The 26423-nt window shown below is 37.5% G+C and overlaps 1 protein-coding gene across 1 annotated transcript; it reads right to left on the reverse strand.

Moving 5' to 3' along the window:
- Nucleotides 1–11215: 11215 nt before the first annotated feature.
- Nucleotides 11216–13063, reverse strand: LOC120089017 (uncharacterized mitochondrial protein AtMg00860-like). Its single transcript, XM_039046452.1, has 3 exons — nt 12931–13063; nt 12516–12840; nt 11216–11354 (listed from the first exon to the last, which is right to left on the reverse strand). Exons 1-3 carry the CDS (start codon nt 13061–13063, stop codon nt 11216–11218), a joined length of 597 nt encoding a protein of 198 aa, XP_038902380.1.
- Between the last annotated feature and the right edge of the window lie 13360 nt (nt 13064–26423).

A 26423-nucleotide genomic window follows, 5' to 3' on the forward strand; every position in this document is an offset into this window, starting at 1 on the left:
ATGAATTAAAATGAAAAGAGTTTTCATTTTTGAATCGTCCGTCAATCGCCCAAAAAAATTTTCGTGAAGCATGCATTGGAGAATTATAAACAATTGCTTAAAGAATCGAGAGCCTATACGATAGTTGCCTTGTGCCTAAATGATTGTCTATCTCACGCCTAAACGATCGCACGCTATTTCCTACACGATCGGATAGTTTCTCTAAATGATCACATAGTGTGCCAGTTTTACTAAACGATCGTGTACCTTTTCCTAAACGATCATTTAGTAAAACCTATACGATCGTGTAACTCCTCCTAAATGATAAGCATTTCTACTATGCGATATCGTTTTCTTCCTTCCCACTTGCTTATTGCCTACACAATTCGTGTTTCCTCCTTCCTTTACCAAATTCACCAAAGGCCACCCTTTGGGTTTTCACTCCTAGAATACATGGGGCTCTTTAGTGGTGGTGTCGTCCCCGTGGCATTCGTGAGTTCGTGCGTTGTTCGTGCTGCTGGGCATTGGTAGATCGTGTGGAGGGTACCACTGCGTTGAGTTTCAAAGTGTGAAGAACGTCTTCAACTGGTATGGAACTCTTTCCCTTGTTGTTTTGTTGTTCATAGCATGCCGATAATTAAGATTTGTTTGCATAATTGTATGTTTTGAATGTATAATATGTATTTTGGTCACAGTGAGATCAGAGCGATCCGAACATGCTCATGGAACTCTTAGATATGAGAACCTTTAGAGTTGAGTATGACACCACCACAATGGCTACCTTGGTATTCTTGGTATGAGAATCTAGAAGTGTGGGCTCTATGTGGACTTGGTTAGAGGACGAGATCGGAGGAGAAAAATCGTGTAAACGATTAAGCAAGTGGGTGATGGCAGATGTCTATCATATAGACAATGCCTAATTGTTTAACAAACGTTATGCGATCGTTCTAGCTAAAGATATGCGACCGTTTAGCTAATCGTCCAACTAAGTATCTATCGTATAGAAACACTTCACGATCGTCTAGCTAAAGATATGCGATCGTCTAGCTAAAGATATGCGACCGTTTAGCTAATCGTCTAGCTAAGTATCTATCGTATAGAAACACTTCACGATCATCTAGTCTCTCCAAGTTGTCGTTTAGTAAATCGTATCTACTTGACAACCTTTCTGTGAGTAATTTTCGAGAGTGGAAATCTAAATTCAACAACTACTAAATTTAGGAAAATATTTTTCCTTTTATCTCACGGTTACAATGAAATTACCAATAACCTCCCACTCAATTGGTTATTAGAGAAAAAGAGATAATTATTCAATAATTAATATTATTATAAATATATATGATAACCAATTTACCATACTATATTTATAACCTATGATTTTAATATTTCATCTAATGAAACATATAAACCATAACTCTTTTTCTATTTCATGGTACTTAGTGTAAATCTCATTTACATTAATCCTCCACTAGATGTATCTTATACATCACACCGATCATATCATATATAATTGAATTACCTCTTGTCAATTTAAATATTTCAAATCAACACCAATAACTGATCCTTAACTTGAATCCACTGAGCTACCAAAGGGACCTTATGGACCTGTAGCTCGAAGCTCCAACGGTACGTGAATAACTGACTAAACTCTTTAGTCACAGGATCCACCATCCGTTAACTGCCAGGCACTCCACCAAAGGCCAACAGTTGAACTCTCCTCACTATAGATATATTATGTGTCCATCTTAACCAATCAATAGTGCGATAACCCTTCACAGATCGCTCGTAAGTACAGCTGGGCCAATAACCGTTATGTCCCTGTAGCTACATCTAACTTTTTAAGTACCACTAATTCCTCTAATGAACATAAGTCATAGTCCTACTATGACTGAGTCCTCTCTTCTAAAGAGAAGCTGTGGCCACTATGTTCAAGCCCCAGAATCAGCCCTTAAAGGAGCAATCTATCTCATTACCCCTGCTTGGGGGAAGAAGTGAATTCCATCTTGTGTAACTGAGTTCCCAGCTCCCAAATCAGACAAGTCCCCAAAAAGGTAGGCATGTTGAGTTGGCAATCTGGCTACTCTTACCCATACTAATCAAAGGATCGCCCTCAAAGGCAGGAGTTCCCAAAATACTCAGGATTGAGGTCATGTCACCTATGGTCGTTTAGGTAAGATGTAAGTCTCCAGTATCAATGGTGTTATATACAGAGACGAATCATCCTGTGGTCCGATCTTATATAAACTCTTTGTATAGGACACCTTCCTTGCATGTGTCCACATGAATGGTCAGGATCTACCATCTGTAGTAGTTTACAACACTTGCAAACCTCTACAAAACGTTTGTATCTATAGTGTCACCAGGATCAGGAATCCCTCCTTAATTCTTATACTACAGACCTATTTAGGTTATCACTTAAGGTATGATCCACTTATATATCTCATATACATGCTTAAGTTTACATACGATAACCATGGAGCTTTGTTTATTCGATATGAGTAAATGCCATAAAGAAATAACTCTTATTTTATTCATAACAATGTGTACAGATTACAAACAACTAGACTCCGGGAGAATTAAGACACCAATCTCAACAACTCAAACCTGATCCTCCTTTATGTCTCCACATAAGGTTCAAGTATTCATACTATAGCCAGGGCTTCATTAGTTTATTGGATTTAGGTTTTACAAGTACAATTTTACATATTCAATAACAACTTTATTGAATAAATCTTAATAATTCTTTATTGTAAATAGAATATGTTTAATTTTACAAATTGTGAGTTTTAGGACATACAACTCAACAAACACCCACATGGACTAAAACTCCAGTATACAATAAACTAGGGCATCAGATACCCATTATTATGTCCCCCTAGGTAGCGATAATGTTCTTGGTGCTTGCCAAGCCGTCAAATGGCACTAGTGTTGTTAAATATCTGTTGTATTGTTTGTACACATATTTGAGAGTATTCCTAGATAGTTAAAACTTGTGAGTTACATGTCAAAGGAGGTTTTGTTAAAAATAATCGTTATTGTTGGTGTTAGGTCTTTAAAGGATGTATATTTTCTATGTTAATTCCTGCAAAATAGTTTTGACTATTTGCTTTATGTCACACCCCGCCCCGAGCCCACCTCCTAAGCCCAAGGGGATGCACAGCGGACTGTAGATACCACTCTTTTGTGACACCTACTGCCCATCTGAACTTCTTTACTCTCATAAAAATTTAAGTCAATGATATACACAATTGTTTGACTAAACTCATTTTGTTACAAACAGTATAACATTTATAAAACTCGCAGACTTAATTATAGAGTTTACAACAACTCTTAAAAACTGGAAGTGTGACTGTGGCATGGCAGACCTTGACATTAGCAGCACCCTGGAACTCCTCACCTTTCGCTACTTGGGAAGAAAACATGAAAGAAAAGAATGAGCTTCAAGAAGCTCAGTGAGTGGTAAGCAACTTCTAGGGTCTATTTCAACTCATAAAATAACAAGCATATCACAACTATGAGGTTACATTCAAATCTCAGCCTCGAATGAGTTTGTTCTCAACTCTATCTATACACACTGTAGATAGTTAAATTGATACTACTCATAATGAGTCTGTTCTCAAACTCTACCTACACACACGGTAGATACACGGTCTTCCTCATGCATAAATCTTCCTTGCATGAAACTCTATTTTTCCACCTCCTACTAACTGAAGCACAACCTCTTCTTGGTATAGCCACTTGTCCGGGTGAATCCATCAGCCTTGTGTAACGCAAGCCTCAACAACGCATAAACACTTGGCCCATCGTCTAGTTCATCATGTAGCTCTTGCACTCATCGCATAGCTTATCGCCTAATAATCTCTCGTGTCCCTTATCATCCAGCCCTCTCGCTATCGCTCATCATCCAACTCTCTCGTTGTCGCTCATCGTGTAGCGCCTACACCCATTGCATAGCTCCATCATCTAGTGATCTCTCGTTGTCACTTATCACCCAACGATCTCGCTATCACTCATCGTTTAGTGTGTCTGCTTATCATGTAGTGCTTATGCTTATCGTCTAGCATTTTGCCTATCGTTTAGTGCTTCGCCTATCGTCTAGCGCTCACACTTATCATATAGCGCCATCGTCTAGTGCTATCATCTAGCGCTTATGTTGATCGTGTACCACCATCGCCTATCGTGTAGTGCTATCGTCTAGCGCATCAATTAGCACCACATGTAGTGACACGATTGTTTGTACACGCAACACTTCAACACCCAGCACCCATGCTCATGCACACCTAATTCTACTGCATGCATGCTAACCTCTTTGGTTGCCGCATGCTTTTTCCAACTCATGGCTTTCCTTCACTCGGCCTAATGACGGGCATAAATGTACGTTATTATAGGTCTTTTATTTAGAATTATGAGGGTTGTTAAGTAGAATATGCGGTGATTGTACTAAGAATTCATGAGAAAGTGAGCTTGCGTCGGTCAGCAATGAAAATCTCGGCTAACCCACTATTATGCATTATTTTGCATCCAATTGTCTATTTTTGTAGCTAACGCAGGAATCGATCACATGCATGGATTCCCACCATCACAAAAGGCGATCGCATACGTTCGACGCATGGATGTTGTGACCTTTAACCGCATGCGTCCATTGTATAGAGGTTGCGACTACAAAGTGATAACCATAATAGAAGGATGAATGCAAGGGTGGTGGAATGCGATGATAACTCAAAAACCAAACATGAACGCATACCTTGGGAGTATCAAAAGGTGATGTTGAAATTTCACCTACCACGTCGTTAGCAGTAGAGATTCAGAGCAGGTCCATCATGCCGTTAGCAGCAGAAATTCAGAGAAGGACCATTAATGCTGTTGACGATCGAGCTCTATAAATAGAAGCCTTAGAGCACAACTTCAAATCATTCGAGCTTCTACCTTAGGGCATATTCTTGTGATCTAGACGAAAGCATGAGAATATATTCTTGCGAGTTCTTCATCCCTCCAACCATTCCGAGTGACGACCGGAGCTCCGCCGGAGATAGATCTCAAGAGAGACTACTCCACCGCCCATCCATAGCACCACCGGCAGCCTTGACACACATCTGATGGAAATAAGACATTGCCCATCTGGCCCTCCGTATCTCTTCTATCTCTGTATTATATTACATTGTGGCTTAAGAGATTAATACATTTTGTGATCAATGTATTTCTCTACTTCCTTCAATTCCATCTTCATTTACCTCTTCTTATCATCCATTACTTTCATTGCTCGACTAAGTAAGATTGCTAGAGTATCTCATACTTAGTCATGCAGCATAGACTTATGAAACATGTAGCAAACCGCCGAGAGGTGTGCGTTGCACGAGTGTTGTGAGAAAATCCTCTTTGCTTAGTGTGAGGCTGTAGCAACGCTTACCTATGAGCGATCGCAATGCTTGTCTATAAGAAAAATCAGCAGCGACTAACTGCTCGAGAGGGTAAGTAGTTGAACGCATTAAGAAAAGTAAGCAGTGTTCCTAAAGATAGGAATAATCTTGTGTCAACCATGCTTTACGTGATTACCTTGTCTTATGAGCGCATCATTCATCATTTGGGCATACTTGGGAGAGTAGTTTGAAAACCAAATCTAGGCTTGAGAGAGTCAGATAAGCAGGAATAGAAGCTTAAAAATAAGTTATGTTTGCTATTACACAACATATGCACCATATAGATAGGATATGAAAGTATGCGGTCACATTGCATGCGTCCAAAAGTAGGATACGGTGGTTCGCGGCTACCTTGTTTATATGTGGGAGTACGTGAGCAAGAATAGAGACTTAGATATAAGTTCTATCGACACTATCGCATATGCATCGCATGCATCTTCGTCAATGTGTATAGCATAATCGCATAGCTTGCATTGGCTGGGGTTACCCTTGCGATCAAGCTTATTGATGCGATGAAGTCATCCCCACCATCTTATCTATTTTCTCATGCATCTTATTACGCATTAACCATTGTCGTGTCTCTAACTCTCATAGTCATACTTCCTTGGCTTAATTTGTTTAGTTAGAAGTAGGAGTAGCACATAGCCCTTAACCTTCAATATTCTTTTATTCTATGCCGCAACACATTACTTCATAAAATTTAGCTACAAGTCCCTGAGTTCGACCTCGGATCAGCCTGAGAAACTTGCGATCTCGTTATACTTGGCGAGAGAGCAAGAAAACTTGTGGCAGAAACGCATGGTCATTGCATAAATTCCTAGATGCATATTGCATATCCCTTATTCCAATGCATGACCAGCGATGCATGGAGAACAAACGATAAACACATATTTATTTACTCCATTTTCCACGCATCACGACCACACTTGGGTTCAAGGCTTAATCCCTTATAACCTCTACAAACTTAGTTTTATTAGAGCCTCATGCGTTAATGCCTCCTAACACCACACGCATGGTTTCTTTTGACTTCATACATAGCAACATTTTTACTAGTTAAGGCTCAACTCAAAGCTACTAAAAGAAAATCTCCTCAACACTTAGAATTTTTCTTTTCTTCAACATAGGACTTAACTTATACTTAGTTAATTCCCTTAATTACATGCTTAAGTAGGGAAATTGAGATCCAGGTTTCACACTTTGAATCCTAATTTTGTAGGTAAAAGAACTCTGTGGCATTTAGGAGTCATTACAAGAAAATTGGGCCAAAAGGATAAAAAAAAAAAAGACCAAGAAAATGAACTAAAATGTAGAGAATCAGAAAATTACCAAAATTCCATCGAGTATAATCAACCATCGAGTAATCGAGTATTATCGAGTTTCTTCTTATTCTTTTTTTTCATCGAGCAATGTATCGAGTAATTACCAAAATACCATCAAGTATAATCGAGCATCAAGTACCATTGAGTAATTACCAAAAAGGCCTTCGAGTAAATTCCAACGTGTATCAAGTATCGAGTAAAGGTCATCGAGCATCGAGTATCGAGATTTTCCATCAACTTTCAGTGTCACGGCCTTAGGAGAGCATCGAGCAACGTTTGAAGACAAAATGCTCGTTTTTGTTGCAAAACTCGATGGGTTGCAATGCTTCAGATTTTGACGCAATTCATCCCGCGCGCCTTATGAAACCAAGTGTCAGTGCAGCGTTGCAACGTTAACCTAATGCTTCTGGACTTTTCTACGATTTAGCGTTGCAATGCTGGCCTTGGCATCGTGACGCTATGCCTGCAAGTATAAATAGTTTTCTTTCATTTTTGCCGAAGGAGGGGAAGCACGATTTCAATGGAGGCTAGAATTTCTAGGTAACAATTAGTCTCTATGGTAATTTTATTTCTTACCTAGGTTAGATTTTGATTTCTTTTTGAATTGTAATCAATAACTTGTAATTCTTCATGAATTTGTCTATAGATTTGTAAAGTAATTCAATCTTGTTTCTATTTCAAGAGTTCTTGAAAATTCTTTTGAGTTTTCTACTTTTCTTTATCATTATCAATCTAAATTTGAGCATTTTTTAATATGATTTTAATTCTTAAAGCATGTTGAATGATCTATATCTTTAACATGTTTAGCCCAGATGCTTGGTTTTGTCACATCCACTCATGATTGAATACGTTTCTTTTAATGTGTTCATTAGAATGTCTAGCCAAGATCTCCAAGAGGCAATAGTAATTGTGTGTTGAATGGCTGACTATCCTAGGACGTAGTAATTACTAGATTTGGAGAAAATTCAATTAATCAAGTAAGGTATCTTAACAATTAATCGATGAAATTGAATCCTCGAACTTAATGTGCGTGTTTTCTCTTCTATATGGCCACTAAGGAACCCAATAGAGGTAGAAGCATGTAGATAGATTAGGGTTAGGGCTATCCTAATTTAATCATTGATTAGGATGCTTTCTTGACTAGGTTATTGATGTGTGGTAAATGTGATGCAATTATGATGTATATTTGCAGTGATGAGTTATGCATTGCACATGCAAGTTTTCCTAGTAAAACCCAAGTATAAATCTCACTAGGTTTCCTTGTAATTTCGGGGTCGAACACAGGGACTACTGAGTTACTATGCGACAGTAAATTTGATTCCTTTGCGGTGGTAGAAACAAATATGTTGGATGGAGTTTTGTTAATTATATTTCCTATGCGATGGATTCGAGTAAAGAGTTGATGAATTGAAAGTTACAATGAGTATGCGATGAATGGGTTGAGAAGGGATTTAGCTAACACTTCCTAAGATTGCATTCAAGTTATGCGATCATGCTACACACAAACAACAACATGTCATCTTCCAATGCAATTGCCATAATTCCTATTTCTATGACGCATGCGATGTATACGATAATATCGATAGGACTTATGTCTAAGCCTCTATTCTTGTCTATGCGATGATGAATGATGCACACATACAGAAGGTGACCGCATACTATCATATTCTATCTCTTGGGTGCATGCGATGCATAGTAGCAAAAAAAAATTATTTATAAGTTTCTATCTCTTGGTTATGCAGTTCTAATCTGACTCTCCCAAGCCTAGATTCTAATCTGACTCTCTCTAGCCTAGATTCTATATTTAGACCACTCTCCTGAACATCTCTAAAGGGTGAATGACACATACATAAGACAAGATGATCGCATAAAGTGATGATCTCAGGTCAGGCTAGCTAAGTACTTCTCAACCTATTCGAAAATTTAGCTACTCATGCGAGTATAGAGAGATTGAACATAAGTTGAAATGAGATTTCCATTGTCTATAGATTAAATGAAGAATACAGAATAACAACAGAATGTAGAGATAAGAAGCCTGGTAGCAATGTCTTGCTTCCCATGGCCTTTTACACTGTCTTTTCCCTCCAAACTCTGCCCAGTAAGAATATCCTTGCTTCCGCAAGTGTTGGCCCTCTCTCCTTTTGTAGCGCTTTCCAGTAGTCTTCCGAGCTGTCCGGGAATGATCTCTCCGCATCTTCTTTTCTTCGCTTTGTTTTCATCTTCTAAGTATAAAAAAATGACTATGAACAGACTAACGGCTAACTATCTTATGTAATCTCTCTTCTATATGGCGAAACTCGTTAATCGATGATGGCCTTCGAATTATAGAGCTCGAGATGAAGAGGCTTTTTTCTTTAATGATTGCAATGATGAGTTGTCAATAAATCTTCTACTCTAATGTGCCAATTAATGGTCACCGAAAAGTTGAGTGTACTTGCTACAGTATGTCTTAACGGCTTGTTCAATTAAATTCGGATTCGACCGTCATCAGCTTTTCCATCCCATTCATGATTTATTATGCTTTCACCTTGATGCGCCGTCTTTATGCGGCCACCTTCTTGAGCAACTTCTCGCGAGCACATATGATCGCATGACTTTGCAATCGCAATCTTTCAATGTGCGTAGACGACGAATTTCTTGATAGCAATTTTAATTGCTCCAACACATTTTTCCTGCACAAAATAAGATAAATTAGCTGCTTTGGCACATTGATCGCAATATCTTAGTTTAACGTTTTTGGACATGATTTTGTATATTTTTACCGTTGCATTCCCTCATTGTTTTACTTATTTGTGTTGTAATAACATGCATTTCTGCCCGTTATCACACCCCCAATTTTAAAACAATGCTTGTCCTCAAGCATAAACTAAAGATTTTCTTTAGAGAGTCAGCTGCCTTTTTTCTACCTAGATTTCTCAAGGTGCCTTATTCAAATTTTATGAACCAAAATCTCCTTAATTTCTATCTTGGTCTCTTCCTAAAATATTTCTAATACTTAGGACCGCAAGTATAACCTTCAAAAAGACTTTACTTGTTTCTAGGACATCGCATGATTTATTTCAGAACTTTTTCCAACCGAGGTGTTTCCAAATGATTTTTATCCTTGCGTGGTTTAGATATTCTTTTTGTGACCTTACGCTGATCCAAGTGCCTAACCTTCGTTTTGGCTTGCCCCCACGAATGTCATGCGAGCATCCAACTACGAGCAAGGCACTCTTTCTCAGTCTAAACTCATGCCTATTTGGCAGTGGAGTAGCAATCACTTGATTTATGCGTTGATCACGATTCCTACATTCGTTTTGGCTTGCTCCCACGGGTGTCATGCGGGCATTCAACTACGAGTAGGATTCGATCTCAACGTTATGATTTTTTTTTTTTTTTTTTTGAAATGTCTAAAAGTAGCAAGGTTAAAAATAAATACTGGCACCCCCAAATTTATACGCAGCAATGTCCCCATTGCTGATAGACTGAAATGACTCATGTGATGCTCTTAAGAAGTTTCGTAAAAATCATTTGGAAAGAAAGCTGGTGGACCACTAACTTCTAGAAATGTTTCATGAATTGACTGTCCTGAAATTATGTTGATTCTAGTACATGCGATGAGAAATAAAGGCATGCGTTTCATCATTGAAATCATAATTGGTACGGAAAAAATGCAGTGACTAAATAAAGTAATCAACATTCAATGATTGCGCCAAACTAAAGAGGATGCGATGATAAAATTAGCAATGTTAAAAATGAGATGTGTGAGTGCAAAATTTGGAATAATAAAAAACGTCAAAGAAAGATACAACCCCCAAATTTTTTCTGTTGCCCGCATCATCTGTGATCGCATCCTTCTTTGCGATGGGTTGATTCCTCGATTGCAATGGGCTGAACGAAATGGTCGTGTTTTTTGGTTATCGCGTAGCTCCACCGCAATCGTCCACTACGATCGTTGCTAAATATTAAGAGGGTAAAAATTATAAAGGACTGAGTTGGAAATTCCAAAGAGTAATGTTTGTGCAAAAAAGGTAAAGTAAGCTCATGAAAGAAAGATATCAAAAAGATACTTCAAAAAAATTGCGTCCCTAATGAGTTTGTGTCGCATAACAATGTAGGGACTGCTCGCTTCTTCTTTAGTCAGGATTCCTCAGGTCCACGGAGGTATTTTCGTGATGAAAGTCACCTCCGTGATACATCTTGACTCTTTGCTCATTGACCTTGAATGCGCGGATCCCTTCTTCATTAGTCAATTCAACCGCAGCGTGCGGGAATACTTCTTTGATTATAAATGGTCCGGACCAGCATGACTTTAATTTTTCGGGAAAGAGTCGTAGCCGAGAATTGTATAATAAGACCTTCTGTCCAACCTGGAGATTCTTTTCGCATAGTCGTTTGTCATGCCAGCGTTTTTCGCGTTCTTTGTAGATCTTGGCATTTTCATATGCTTGGATTCTCCATTCGTCTAGCTCGAGCAACTGAAGTTTTCTTGCCTCCCCTGCAGTATTTAAATCAAAATCAAGCTTCTTCACTGCCCATAGTGCTTTGTGCTTCAATTCCAGTGGCAAGTGGCATTCCTTCCCATACACCAGCGTATACGGGGACATGTCTATAGGTGTTTATAGGTAGTCCTGTATGCCCACAAGGCATTGTCCAGCTTCATAGCCCAAACTTTGCATGAAGGATTCACCACCTTTTCTAGGATCAGTTTGATTTCCCTATTAGACTCCTTGGCTTGGCCGTTTGTCTATGGATGGTATGCAGTGGGACCTTATGGTGGATATTATACTTGAGCAATAGTTTGTTGATGACGCCATTGACAAAGTGGGAGCCTTCATCACTTATTATGGCACGTGGGTGTCAAATCTAGTGAAGATATTTCTTCTCAAGAATTTGGAGACTATCGTCGCATTGTTTGCGATGCATGATACCGCTTCAACCCACTTGGAGACATAATTGACGGTCAACAGAATGTACTTGTGACCATTTGATGGTAGGAATGGTCCCATAAAGTCTATGCCCCACACGTCGAAAAGTTCCAATTATAAGATAATATTCATTGGCATCGCATTCTTCCATGAAATGTTTCCCGTGCGTTGGAACTTATCACATCTCATAGAATAGTCTCTTGCATCCTTGAATAGAGTCGGCCAAAAATACCCGCTTTGTAACACTTTTGCTGTTATGCGTTGACCTCCAAAATGTCCACCATACGGTGAGTCATGGCATTGGGACAGTATACGCTGATAAGCGGTTTCTGGCACACATAGACGCAAGATCTGGTCTAACCCCCTCTTGTAAAGATTTGACTCGTCCCAATAATAGGATTTACATTTGTCCATAAGCCGCCTCTTTTGGTGGGTTGTGTAATTTTCCGAAAATTTTTCACAGACCAGATAATTGACCACATTTGCATACCTTGGTAATTCTTCAATTTTGAACAGCTACTCATTTGGAAAGGTTGCGGTCTACTTCCGGATTCTCTAATCTTGATAGGTGGTCTGCAACCTGGTTCTCTGTCCCCTTACGGTCAATGATTTCCATGTTGAATTCTTGGAGGAGGAGAACCCATCGAATTAACCTCGGCTATGCATCTTTCTTGGTCATTAAATATTTGATTGCCGAGTGGTCGGTGTGAACGATCACTTTGGATCCTAGCAAGTAAACTCTAAATTTTTCTAGTGCAAAGATCACCGCAAGAAGTTCTTTTTCAGTGGTAGTGTAATTTGTTTGGGCAGGGTTCAGTGTTCTACTCGCATACACGATGGGGTGCAGCATTGTTTTTCTCTTCTGTGTTAGCACTGCCCCCATCGCATACCCGCTAGCATCGCACATTAGCTCAAATGTCTTTGTCCAATTAGGTGCGATCAACACAAGCACAGTAGTTAATACGTTTTTCAGTATCTTGAATGCGTTGAGGCACTGTGTATCAAAGTGAAGCGTTCTGTCAGCCTCTAGCAATGCACTCAATGGTCGAGCAATCTTCAAAAATTCGTTCATAAAATGATGGTAAAATCCTACATGTCCCAAGAAACTCTTGACAGGCTTCACATTTGCTGGAGGTGGAAGCTTTTCGATGGCCTCAATCTTCGCCTTGTCCACCTCCAGCCCTTCCTTGGAAACTTTGTGCCCGAGCACAATACCTTCATTCACAATGAAGTGGCACTTCTCCCAATTCAGCACAAGATTTGTCTCTTCACATCTCCTTAGTATGTTCTCTAAGTTGTTCATACAGACTTCATACGTTTGCCCGTAATTCGAGAAGTCGTCCGTAAAAATTTCCACTGAATCCTCGAGATACTCAGAGAAGATAGCCATCATGCACCTCTGGAATGTGCTCAGCGCATTGCATAATCCAGACGGCATGTGGCGAAAAGAAAACGTTCCGTATGGGTAGGTGAATGTGGTTTTCTCTTGGTCTTCAAGAGCAATCATTATTTGGTTGTAGTTCGTATACCCATCCAGATAACAGAAGTAATTATTTCCTGCTAGGTGGTCTAGCATCTAGTCAATAAAAGGCAAGGGGAAATAGTCCTTTTTTATCGCCGCATTGAGTTTGCGGTAATCCATGCAAATCTGCCAACTAGTGACGGTCCTTATTGGTATTAACTCATTGTTTGCATTTGGAACTACTGTCATTCCTCCCTTCTTGGGCACGTATTGCACGAGGCTGACCCATGTGCTATCGGTGATTGGGTATATAATGCCTGCATCTAACCATTTAATTATCTTCTTTTTCACAACCTCTTTCATCGTAAGGTTCAGTCTGCATTGAGGTTCGATAGACCCCTTTTTGTTTTCTTCGAGACGTATCCTGTGCATGCAGTATGTTAAGCTGATTCCTCTTATGTCTACTAACGTCCACCCTCTTTCTTTTATGTACTTCTTTAGGATGCTAAGCAACTCATTTTCTTGTTTTTCTTGTAGCGTAGAGGAAATTATCACTGGCAAAGTTTCATTTTTCCCCAGGAAGACATACTTCAGATGACTTGGCAAAGTCTTTAATTCCACGGTAGGTGATTGTTCCAAGGATGGTTTTTGTGCTTTTCTCTCATTCAAATTCACTTTTTCTTCTTTGTTCATTGTTTCGATGATCACATTGCAGGTTACTACGGATGCGGTCATATCCACTCTTTCATCTTGTTCTTCGGACTCATCTTCTTCATTACAACTAGTTTCATTGTCAGAATTGGATAGGTCTTCATCTTCTGGATACTTCATGGCTTTAATGATGTCAAACCTAAGCTTCTTCCCATTTACACTCAACGTGATATCTCCCTTGTAGACATCAATTTGAACGCGACCAGTAGATAAAAATGGTCATCCCAATATGATGGGCACATCTTTGTCCGCTTCGTAGTCGAGAATGATGAAGTCTACCAGTAGAATAAATTTGTCAATTGAGACCAGGACATCCTTCAACTTTCCCTCTAGGTGAACTACGGACCTGTCTGCTAGCTGGAGAGTCACTGTCGTGGGCATCAGCTGCCCCACGTTTAATTGTTTGAAAATTGACAGGGGCACTAAATTGATTCTGGCCCCAAGGTCACAAAGCGCTTGACCGATATATATCCTGCCAATTGAGCCAGGTATTGTGAAACTTCCGGGGTCGCGCATTTTCGATGGAACTATGGGGTTTGACTTTTGCATTAACACTACCGTTGCGAAGTTTCCTATGCTCCTTTTCTTTGTCACCATATCCATAAAAAACTTAGCATATTTTGGCATTTGTTCAATTGCTTCAGTGAAAGAGATGTTGATGTGTAGCTGTTTTAACATTTCCATGAAGCGATGGTACTGCAGTTCATCATTTTACTTCTTCTTAAGTCTTTGCGGGAATGGTGGCAGCTGTACCTTCACGATTCCCTGTTCCATAGGTGATGACGGGAAATTAGATGTCAATTACTCAACAACTAAAATTCCATGGATGCAATATGCGATGCATGTCTTTAATGTATACGTTGATTATCATGTGTCGTGGTCATGCGTTGGAATGACTTTGCGTTAAAAAATGTATGTGATGACCATCGTTCCTATCACAAGTTTTCTTGCACTCATGCCAAGTATAACGCGAACGCAAGTTTCTCGGGTAATCTGAGGTCGAACTCAAGGACTTGTAGCTAGATGTATGCGGTAATGTACATGCGACGGTTTCAATAAAAGAATGATGGAGGGGTTATTAAGCTAACACTACTCCTACTCCTAGCTAACAGACAATGCAATGGGAATATGAATGAGAGGTAGAGACACAAAAACTATTGACAGGAAGTAAATGGATGGAAAAATAGATAAAACGTGGAGATGTCTTCATTGCAACCCTTAAGAGTGACCATAAGGGCAACCTTAGTCAATGCAAGCTATGCGATCATGCTACACACACTAAAAGCCTAAATCTAGGACGTATACGGTGTGTATGCATAAGTGTCGAGATGACCGCATACAGCCACCATATCCTACTTCCACTCCGTAGGGTGCATACATTGTGTAATAACAAACAGAGCTTATTCCTAAGTCTCCATTCTTGCTTATGCAAACCTAATCTAGCCCTCTTGAGCATCGATTCTAACCTAGCTCTCTCGAGTCTTAGGTTCTTTTTTTAGACTTTCTCTCGAGTAGCTCTAAAGGTGTGATGGGCGCATACATAAGACAAGGTAACCACACAAACTTGGCTGACGTAAGATTATTCCTATCTCTAGTGAACAATAGCTTACATTGCTTAATGCGACCAACCACTTACCCTCCCGGGCAGTTGGTGGTTGTTGACTTTACTCATAGACAAGCATTGCGTTAGCCTATAAACAGGCGTTGCTACAGCTTCACACCAAGCAAATAAGGTTTTCTCACATACTTACACAACGCACACCTCTCGGTGGTTTGCTACATGTTTCATATCTCTAATCGACATGACTAAGTATGCGATACTCTAGCAATCTCACTAAGGGATGCAATGTAAGTTAAGGGTGCTAAGTAAAGAAAGATGGAGATGGAATTGAAGAAAACACAGAAATGCATTGAACACATAATGTATTAATTCCTTAATCACAAAATGTAATACAATACAATATAAGAAAGGAAGGGAAAATGAAATGACCGGCTGGAAGTAATAACTTGCTTCCAACGGATGTGCGTCAAGGCTGCAGGTGGTGCCATGGATGGGTGGTGGAGCTGACTCTTCCGAGATCTAGCTCTGATCGAAGGCTCCGACTCGGAATGGAGGAAGGAGATGAAGAACTCTCAAGCTTTCTTCTCACGCATTAGTCTGGATCGCAGGGGAAATCCCTGGATGAGTTCAAATTCTGCTCATCGGCTTCTTTATATAGAGCTTGGATCGCCGACAACATTAATGAACTACTCTGATTCTGACATTCGCGGTGCATTAGTCCTTTCTGAATCTCTGCAACTAATGGTGTGGTAGGTGAAATGTCAACATCAACTTTCGATTTTCTCGAGATGTACGTTGATGTGTTCATTCCACCAACCTTGCGTTGATCCCTTTATTATGCGTTATCACGTTGCTGCAATTGTTCATTGACCGCATTCACTTAATACCGCAACTTCGACACGATGACCGAAATCGCTTGATGAGTGCAACTCCCATGCGATGGACGTATGCAGCTGATTACCGCAATACCCATGTGTTGATCGAATGCGTTCGCCTTTACGATGGAGAGTTTCTTCGCATGCGGTCGTCTGTGCAGTAGTCCAGCTTCTACGTTTGTGTCCACTTCCTGTGTTAGCTACAAAATAGACAATTGAATGCATAATAATACATAACAATAGGTTAGCCGAGATTCTTAATGCTGAACAACGCAAGCTCATTTTCTCATGAATTCCTAATATAATTTCCACATATTCTGCTTAATAGCCCTCATAATTCTAAGTAAAAGGCCTAAGATGACATGCATTTTTGTATATCATACACCCCCAAACTTAGAATCATGCTTGTTCTCAAGCATGCGTTATACTTAAGAAATTCTAACTCACCTTCTTGCTTTGTTTTGCGATGACCAGCTTCTCAGAATATAATTTACTCATGCCTCTAACCATCGCCGAAATGCTCCCCTCCACTTCAGCTGCTTCTTCAAAAAGATCTTTTCCAAGTTTAAATCCGGCAAGCCTTTGCTCAAAAACTTTTTATTCATTCACCGAAACTTTGCGTTTAGCTTTCGAGAATGCGTTCGTTCAAAACACTTCAAAAATTTGTGATGACTTATTCAAATACGACGTTGAATCTGGTTACGCTCTTTGTTTTGGCTTACCCCCACGTGTGTCATATGGGCATCCAACTTTGGTTGCATTCCATATTCAACTCAACTCCTTGTCTTGCTTGATTTGGCTTGCGCCAGACAGAGGAGTTGCGCTTATGCGTTGATCCTGGCGACCTACTTTCGTTTTGGCTTGCCCCCACATGTGTCATGTAGACATCCAACTACAGGTAAGTGCTTTTCACAACTTAACTCTTAACAACATGAGTTTCCCCATTGCGTTGACAGTGGAGTTGTTATTCTCAAAATTCTCACTTTTTTTTTTAAATGATCACAATGTAATGAACGCAATTCTCCTAGACTGCTGCCACCCCCAAACTTAGAGGTTGGCAGTGTTCTCACCGCAAAGCTAAAAACAAACTCACAGGAATGCGGTAATAAACGTTTGAGCGAAGGTTTGCACAAAATAAAAATTAAGTCTTTCAAAATTTTAAGAAGCTATTAAAAGTAAGGAGTGCCTTGCGATGCTTAGTTAGAAGATGCGGTGAATTATATGTACCATCATAGAAACACCGCCAAGCAACGCAATTGGAAAAAATAGAATTTCAAAAGGATTATGCATACAGGATAACAAGAAAAGAACCTTAGGTGAAATAACGCATGCGATCATGCATTGGAATCCATGCAATCGAAGCCATGCGTTGAAGGATGAAAGGAATTCTTCCATTGAACTGCACATCGAGGAGACTTATTGTTGCACCTACAAAGAGCAAACACACCACAACCAAGGAAGCAGCCACATATCCAAAATAACAATAAAAATAAAAATAACCTAAACTATGAAAGCAAGGTAAAGATAGAGTAGAAGACATCCCTGGAAAAATATGAGTGTTGTCACTGCAGGGAGTCTTCCATGCAGCAAACACACCACAACCAAGGCAACGTCCCTTGCGGTCAGTTTTTCAGCTCGCTCGAATCTGCCTGATCTGGATCTCTAGATTGCAGATTGAAGTCGCCTGATTCTGGAGTACCGTCTCATTTTTTTCTATGTACTACTTTAATAGGCTCTCCCGGGAAGAAGATGGTGGCACTTGCGAGTTGCTAGCTTGATGTTGCGGTTGACCATTTGTTCGTGGGAATAATCCTGGCGGTCCTTCTTTTTGCGCCATAGGTTGATAATTCTATTGTTGAGTATTTTTCCACACGAAATTGGGGTGGTTTCTCCACCCGGGGTTGTATGTGTTAGAGAAAGGATTGTTCTTTACGAATTATACTGATTGCGGGTTCCTCAGACATTCTTCCATCGGATGCGAATCTTCACAAGTAGCACAACTTGTGCTTGTTGCTCGATTGCGTTAACCTACCATCTTTGCGTTCCAGGGCTATTGATTGCGATGCCTATAATAGATTGATCATCGCATTCATTTCATTTCATAGAGATGCGATAACCCCATTATTTACGTCACCATCTCGAATTTTAAGTCGTTGATCGCTTTCCTTCAAATCTTCGTGATTCTTTAATATCCAATCAAGAATATTTTTAGCCTCATCGTAAGTTTTGTCAAGCAGACCACCAGCTGTTGCTGCATTGGTAGCTATCTGCGATGCAGGGTTCCAACCATGATAAAATATCTCCATCTGAAGATAGCTAGATAAGCCGTTGTGCGGACAATCTCGCACCAGTCTCTTAAACCTCCCTAGGCATTGGTGAGCGATTCGTCAATTTCTTGTTCAAAATTTGTAATCAACTTCCTTCTTCTTACATTCTCGGTAGGAGGAAAGTATTTCTTCATGAACTTTTCTACAACTTGTTCCCACGACGTTATCTCCCCTAGTTCGAGAGAATAGTCCCATTTCCTTGCTTGGTCGCATAACGAAAATGGGAATAATGTTAGTCAAACTTATTTAGCTGAGATGTTTGGGAACACAAAAGTATTGCAGATTTCGATGAAACTCCATAGATGGGCGTGCGGATCCTCACCATGCCTTCCACCAAACTGTCCGACCGTCTAAATCATCTGCAACATAACTGGCTTCATCTCAAACCTTGATCCGTCAGAGCGGGCCTCATGATTCCTAGGGAGAAATCATAGAGGTTGGGCGACGCATAGTCCCGGATGGGTCTATTGTGGTCGTTCGCCAGGAAAATGGGGTTTGCCATGATATCATTCGCGTTTCCTACTCTGTTCTCCAGTTGTTTCGCCATTCTAGGATTTCACTCTTAGTGTTGTCGACAGTTATCTCTCTGTCTTCTTCGGAACATTCTTTCAATCTCTGGGATGTAGTTGGGCTCCAGAACGTGTCCTTCGTTCATACGACATCTGCTTCTTGCCTAACCAAAAGAATGGCAGTGCACAGAAGTCGAAAGTTGCAAAAAAAATCAAAAAGTTGTTGTTAGCACAATATATACTGCCTAGTCCCTGGCAACGACGCCAAAAACTTGATGCGTTGTAAATGTGATGCAATTATGATGTATATTTTCGGTGATGAGTTATGCGTTGCACATGAAATTTTTCCTAGTAAAACTCAAGTATAAATCTCACTAGGTTTCCTGGTAAGTCCAGGGTCGAACACAGGGACTACTGAGTTACTATGGACAGTAAATTTGATTCATTTGCAATAGCAGAAACAAATAAGTTGGACGGTGTTTTGTTAAGTATATTTCCTATGCGACGGATTCGAGTAAAGAGTTGATGAAATCGAAAGTTACAATGAGTGCGATGAACGGCTTAAGAAGGGATTTAGCTAACACTTCCTAAGATTGCGCCCAAGTTATGCAATCATGCTACACACAAACAATAGCATGTCATCTTCCAATGCAAATGCCATAATTCTTATTTCTAGGACGTATGCGATGTATACGATAATGTCGATAGGATTTATGTCAAAGCCTCTATTCTTGTCTATGCAATGATGAATGATGCACATATACAGAAGGTGACCGCATACTATCATATTCTATCTCTAGGGTGCATGTGATGCATAATAGCAAACAGAACGTATTCCTAAGTTTCTATCTCTTGCTTATGCGATTCTAATCTGACTCTCCCGAGCGTAGATTCTAATTTGACTCTCCCAAGCCTAGATTTTATCTTTAGACCACTCTCCCGAGCGTCTCTAAAGGGTGAATGATACATACATAAGACAAGATGATTGCATAAAGTGAAGATCTCAGGTCAGGCTAGCTAAGTACTTCTCAACCCATTCAGAAATTTAGCTACTCATGCGAAGTATGGAGAGATTGAACATAAGTTGAAATGAGATTTTCATTATCTATAGATTAAATGCAGAATACAGAATAACAACAGAATGTAGAGATAAGAAGCCCGATAGCAATGTCTTGCTTCCCGTGGCATTTTACACTGTCTTTTCATTCCAACTCTGCCCAAAATATATCCTTGCTTCCGCAAGTGTTGGCCCTCTCTACTTTTGTAGTGCTTCTCGGCAGTCTTCTGAGCTGTTTGGGAATGATCTCTTCGCATCTTCTTCTCTTCGCTCGTTTCCGTCTTCTAAGTATAAAAAAATACTATGAACAGACTAACGGCTAACTATCTTATATGATCTCTCTTCTATATGGCGAACTTGTTAACCGATGGTGGCCTTCGGTATTTATAGAGCTCAAAATGAAGAGGCTTTTCTCTCTAATGATTGCAATGATGAGCGGTCATTAAATCTTCTACTCTGATGCGCCGATTAATGGTCACCGAAAAGTTGAGTGTACTTGCTACAGTATGTCGTTAACAGCTTGTCAACTAAATTCGGATTCGACCGTCATCAGCTTTCCGTCCCATCATGATTTATTATGCTTTCACCTTGATGCGCCGTCTTTATGCAGCCACCTTCTTGAGCAACTTCTCGCGAGCGCATACGATCATATGACTTTGCGATCACAATCTTTCAATGCACGGGGACGTCGAATTTCTTGGATCGCAATTTTACTTGCGTGAACGCATTTTTCCTACACAAAATAAGTAAATTAGTTGCTTTTATGCGATGGGCGCATGCGATCGCAATATTCTCAGTTTAACGCTTTTGGACATGATTTTGTATACTTTCACCATCGCATTCCCTCATTTTTTTATTTATTTGCGTTGTAATAACGTGCATTTCTGCCCGTCATCAGTTATGATAGTTGTCTGCCTTTATAGAGACTAGTTTAATCTAGATTAAGTAAGTAGTTGGTGCTTAATTCGATTGTGAATTAAATTTGTAGGATTCAATGATAAGAATTGTAATGAACATCTAACTTGTATTAGAAGCAAGATTGTTCTAAACTTGGTTACAACTATCCTTTATCTTTTAATTTTTAGCATGTTTCTTGTCTTAATCAAAACCCCCCCATTTTATAGCTTTCATAGTTGAGCTTGGTTAAGGAAAAGATTAAATAACATTTCCCTATGGATCGACCTCTTACTTCAACTTTAACTACGAGTTTGTTAGGTTGTTGTTCGAGCTTTATAAATATTGTTTGTTTCGGGTTAGGTAGAACTAATGACATCTACTTAGCTCCGAACAATTGATTTGTAAATCTTTTTAAACAGTATTGTGATTTAAACTGAGTTGAATTCTTAAACTTTGTTAATGATTGTAAACTATTTTTGAAAATTGGTCTAGAAGTCAGGGTTTGATCTTAAGCACAGGATATGTTAGAAGTTGGGACATTAGATGTCACATAGAGAAAGGATGTTTAATTAGTCTTCACACTTCATTATAGGTTAGAGGAGAAATCTGGAACGGGGTGTGACATAAACATAGATTCCAAAGATAGATATCATTAAGGAGAAACTTTTCGTCTTTTAGTCTGTTAAGTTGCTGTTTTGAATAGATCAGTATTAAGAAGTGATTTATATGTTAATGGCCTTAGTACATATAAGTTACTTTCTAAACTAGCTAAACATATCTCAAATCCATTTCTTGAAATAAATGTTTTATCACCAATAAATGAAACATTAAAAGAATGTTCAACCAAGCAAGAAACTAAGATAAGATTCCTCTTAATTTTAAGAACCATATAGATGTTACTTAATAAAAAATAACAGTTTTTGCTAAAAGAAATAACTTTACACTCCTACAACAACAGTTATGACAATCTCCCCAATCCCTACTTTCATTGTCATTTTCCCAGCCTCTAACTGTTTCCAAGAATCTGATTTCTAAAATAAAGAACAAACATAATTAGTGACTTACGAATCAAGCATCTAGGCAGAACCATAATTCTCCACTAAATAGGTTCCCAAAACAAGTAAATCAAATTTACCTATTTTGAACTTGTTCCTTTCAGTCAAGGACTCTTCTATGACAACTCCATTAATTTCAACGAAAATTAACATGAACCATCATATCGAAAACTTGTTCTCGAATAGATGTTCCCTCTTTCAATCTTGCATTGTTAATGAGCTTGAGCACCTCATGTATAGACTCCATCATCTCATAAGCAGTCTGCATAGACTCAAGCATCTTAGCTAAGACATCTGATATACTTCCCAAGAGGTAGATCCGGGCTTGTTTATTAGCCTGTATCCATTTGTCATAAGTCTTATAAACATTTCATTTGGCATTTGGACCAGGGGTTTGAGGACATTCCTCATACAAGACGAATTCTAGATCATTTACTACTAACTTTATATTAATTAAATTTTTGCAAGTTGTATAATGATTAGCAGTTATTAAATCAGAAGCTAATTAAAAAAATTAACTGAATTTAACATATTTGCTGAAACCAAAAAAAAAAATCATTTATATCAAAAAACTTATATAACTCTTTAAAAAAATCCAATCACGTTTTAGCAAAACAGTATTGAAGCTTAATAATTTATTTTGCAATAATACTTCAGTGATTTAAAATAAAAACCACCATAAGGCAGTCAGTGTCTCCTTCACCGAATTAAGACACTCTCAATCAAATATTAGATAAGAATAACTCTTATTCCTATAACATTTAGTTACCATTTGTTTGGTTATAATTTTATTAACCATCTTAATATTCTTGTAAGTGTAACCCATCATTTTGGAAATTATAATTTTTGTCCCAACAAGTCTATCATAAGGAAGAAGAATATTGAGTAATAAAAATCATAATTCTTTCTCAGAAGTTAACTTTGATAGCGACCCATGCAAACACCTTATGTAGGGGGATGCATCAAGGTGCCTCGAGACCAAGCATGAATCTCATGATGTCAACTAATGATGGAGACCTCGGATATATTGACACAAGTCCCTCTCCCACTTACTATAAATACTTTCTCAAATTCATCTTGTTATTGATCCATGCAAACACCATCTGTAGAGGAATACATCAAAGTGCCTTGAGGCTAAAGCATGAATCTCATGGTGTGAATTACTTGATAACATAAGAGAATCAGACATATCACATATATCATAATTATCTCCCACTAAGTATTTTAAAATCTAGAGTTTATATTTTATCTAAATCCGGCTATCAATTTATCTAAACCTTTTGTTAAAAATTCGTCAAAAATAACTCTTATATTGGATAGTTTAACAATGCATGATTATAATTTGTAAAACACCTTGATAAATTTAATCATCTATTGCATACTTATAAAATATTGGTCTAATTCACCTTGCAAGTCGGTTCTCAGGTAGGAGTGTTCAGTTTCCATTGGCTTAAATACCACCATTTTTAGACAAAACCTTTCTTAGACAAAGGTCCCTTACAGACAATTATTTTATAAATTGAATCTTTTATTATTTTAAGTTAACCTTATTACAAAAAAAAATAAAAGATTAACCCATTGCTTTTCATATTAGAAATATTTTCAATATAAGTGTAGGTGAATTATTTTAAACCATTTAAAATTACTTAGACCTTATGTTTGCATGCAACTCTTGATTATAGATTTTAATCTAATTCATTAAATTTATAACAATTATAAAATAATGAAATATTAAAACCTATAAACATGCATCTAATGACATTAATCAAATATAAGACTTATATTTATTAAGTAATATTATGCTCAATGCAATTTCATTTTCACCATATAATATAACACTTATATTAATCACTAATGAAAATAAAACCATATCCATCATACATATATGACAATTATACTAAAGTATGATGCATGGATATACTTAATAAAACATGCTATCATATAATATAACATTTATATTAAATATGATGCATGATTAATGTTTATACTAAGGTGAGATTTTAAAACTACATGATATACATTATGCAACATATAAAAAGATTCATACATCACATGTAAAATTAAATAAATAACAAAAATTGGATCGAATTTTGGTATCCTAAAAATTATCAATATAATTACAAAATGGCTCACATCCGTAATGTCATCAGGATAAAATACTCAATCTTATTCATACACCATAGACTATTTAGATTATTACTTAAACATGATTCACTCGTATGTCAACCACATACATGTTTAAGTTACATTAAAAAAAACCTTGGTACTTGTTTATTGGATTGAGTTATACAATTCTAAATATCAAATAAAATAACTTCTTATTTTATCAAATAAATGAATATTGTTTGAACATCACAAACCATGAGATTTAGGTCATAATGCCTACCACTAGTGACCACTCCATCGACCAATGTCGTCTACCTCCAACAACCACTATTGTACACAAATGAAAATTTGAAAGGTATTATTTCAGTGTGTTTAGTAGTTGTCTTTTATAGTCATTCGATATTTGTAAAAGTGTTTTGAATGTAAAGGAAACGAAACAATTTTTTTTTTTTCAAATCACATTTTGAGAAAATTTGATCACATATATGAGTGTTTATTTTTTTTACAAATCACATTTTGAGAAAAATTTTAAAATGCATTCCAGAAATTTCTTTTTATAGTACACAACATGTACGGTGGGAATTCAAATAATATATAAGCTTTTTATTCGATGATATAATACCTTAATTTGTGAAACTAGTTAAAATGAAGGGGTATAAGTTAGTTGGATCAGGTCGGGGGTTTTTAAAATCCAAAGTGGGATCAATTCAATTCTATACCAACGAGACTCGACCATTTTTTAATTTTATTTTCAAAAAGGCACGAATGTACAATATCTAAAATGGATAAACTGACATTAAAGGTACATTTAACGAGCCTACAAAGTCGGTTTGAAATTAACGATAAAGATCTGCCATTTGTAAATTTTTAAACATTTTGTGAAAGGTGTTTAATGGCAGCTCTCTTTAATATCGATAAAAAATTGATTTTAAAGTTGATCGATATTAAACATCTTTAATAACACTTATTTCAATGTTGGTCGCATGACCGCTACTATAATATTGATTTTCGACTGAAATTATAGTCACGTTTTGTAATAGTAATTTTAAATCTAGTGAGATGGACGAACAAAGATTTAAAATCAGTGAGTTGGATTGGTTTTTTAAATCCCTGAAATCTTTGAAACCCATTTGCCCAAAAGAGAAAATCCAGCAAGATTTCTTTCATAGATCCAACAAAGAAAAATAGCCAAATCAAATGAAACCCTAATTTCAAATCAGTGAGTTTGTTCCACCAAATTGAGAGGTCTGATTCTGTTTAATTATTTTAAAAAGAGACCCGAATGGGTTTGATTCGGATTCTTACACCTCTATTAAAACCCGTTTGTATGTTTGTGTATATATAATTTGTTATAATCATGAATTAGTTATAATGTGTACATTTTAAAATTAGTATGCAAAAATCACAAATTAAAAGTATATTATGATCGAAGACATATTCCTTGAAACTATTCATCATCATTATTATTAAAATAAATGGTTGAAAATTTCTATTTATTAAGCTTGTTTCTTTTGGTGAAACACGAAACTTCCAAACCAATTCCTTTATTATTTGTATTTAACGTCTAAATCTATGTTTAGTATTATTGGTGTGTTTAAATCCAAAAGAAAAAGTTGACCATGTTATTTTATATATAATAAGATAAGAAAATTAGAAAAGATTATATTTATGGTAGTTGCATGATTATTTATACGAGAGTTGCAAACCACAAGTCATTTTTTAAATACCAACCAAATTATATAGGAAAATTACGCTGGCTAGAAAAAAACATAAGGATATTTGTAAATATAGCAATGGTTTTCTAATTTTTCATAGTAAAAAATTAAAACCTGATTTTCGATTTTTTTATTATTACGATTTTACCCTCATTCATATACCACCTGATATATCTGATATACTTTATATTTCAGTATATTTGTCAACTGATATATTTTATATTTGGTATATCAATGAATTGATATACTTTATTTAAAGAATATTATCATTTATATAATTGATATATCATGACTTTAATTGTATTATGGTTGACAATTATGGTAAATATTATTTTTATTTTTTGTTTCATTTTTATATAGAGTTATTTTGTCACACCCCTGCCCCCAGACCACCTTCTCAGCCTGGGAGAGGAGTGTGACTGCAGCAGTTATCAACCCTTGAGCTGACACTTACTGCCTAATGATTCTTGCGGAATAACTCTGATATCATACTATAACTTATACACAACGAAATGATTAAGTC

The sequence above is a fragment of the Benincasa hispida genome, chromosome 10 (assembly GCF_009727055.1).
Source record: "Benincasa hispida cultivar B227 chromosome 10, ASM972705v1, whole genome shotgun sequence".
NCBI lineage: Eukaryota > Viridiplantae > Streptophyta > Magnoliopsida > Cucurbitales > Cucurbitaceae > Benincasa > Benincasa hispida.

Excerpts from the sequence above, each read along its gene's own strand:
- LOC120089017 (XM_039046452.1), bottom strand. The coding sequence starts at position 13,063 with ATGCCGTCTGGATTATGCAATGCGCTGAGCACATTCCAGAGGTGCATG. Across the intron at positions 12,841-12,930 it reads CGGGCAAACGTATGAAGTCT|GTATTGTGCTCGGGCACAAA; the intron begins GTATGAACAACT and ends TTGTGAATGAAG. Across the intron at positions 11,355-12,515 it reads CTAATGTGCGATGCTAGCGG|CTGGACAATGCCTTGTGGGC; the intron begins GTATGCGATGGG and ends TGGGCTATGAAG.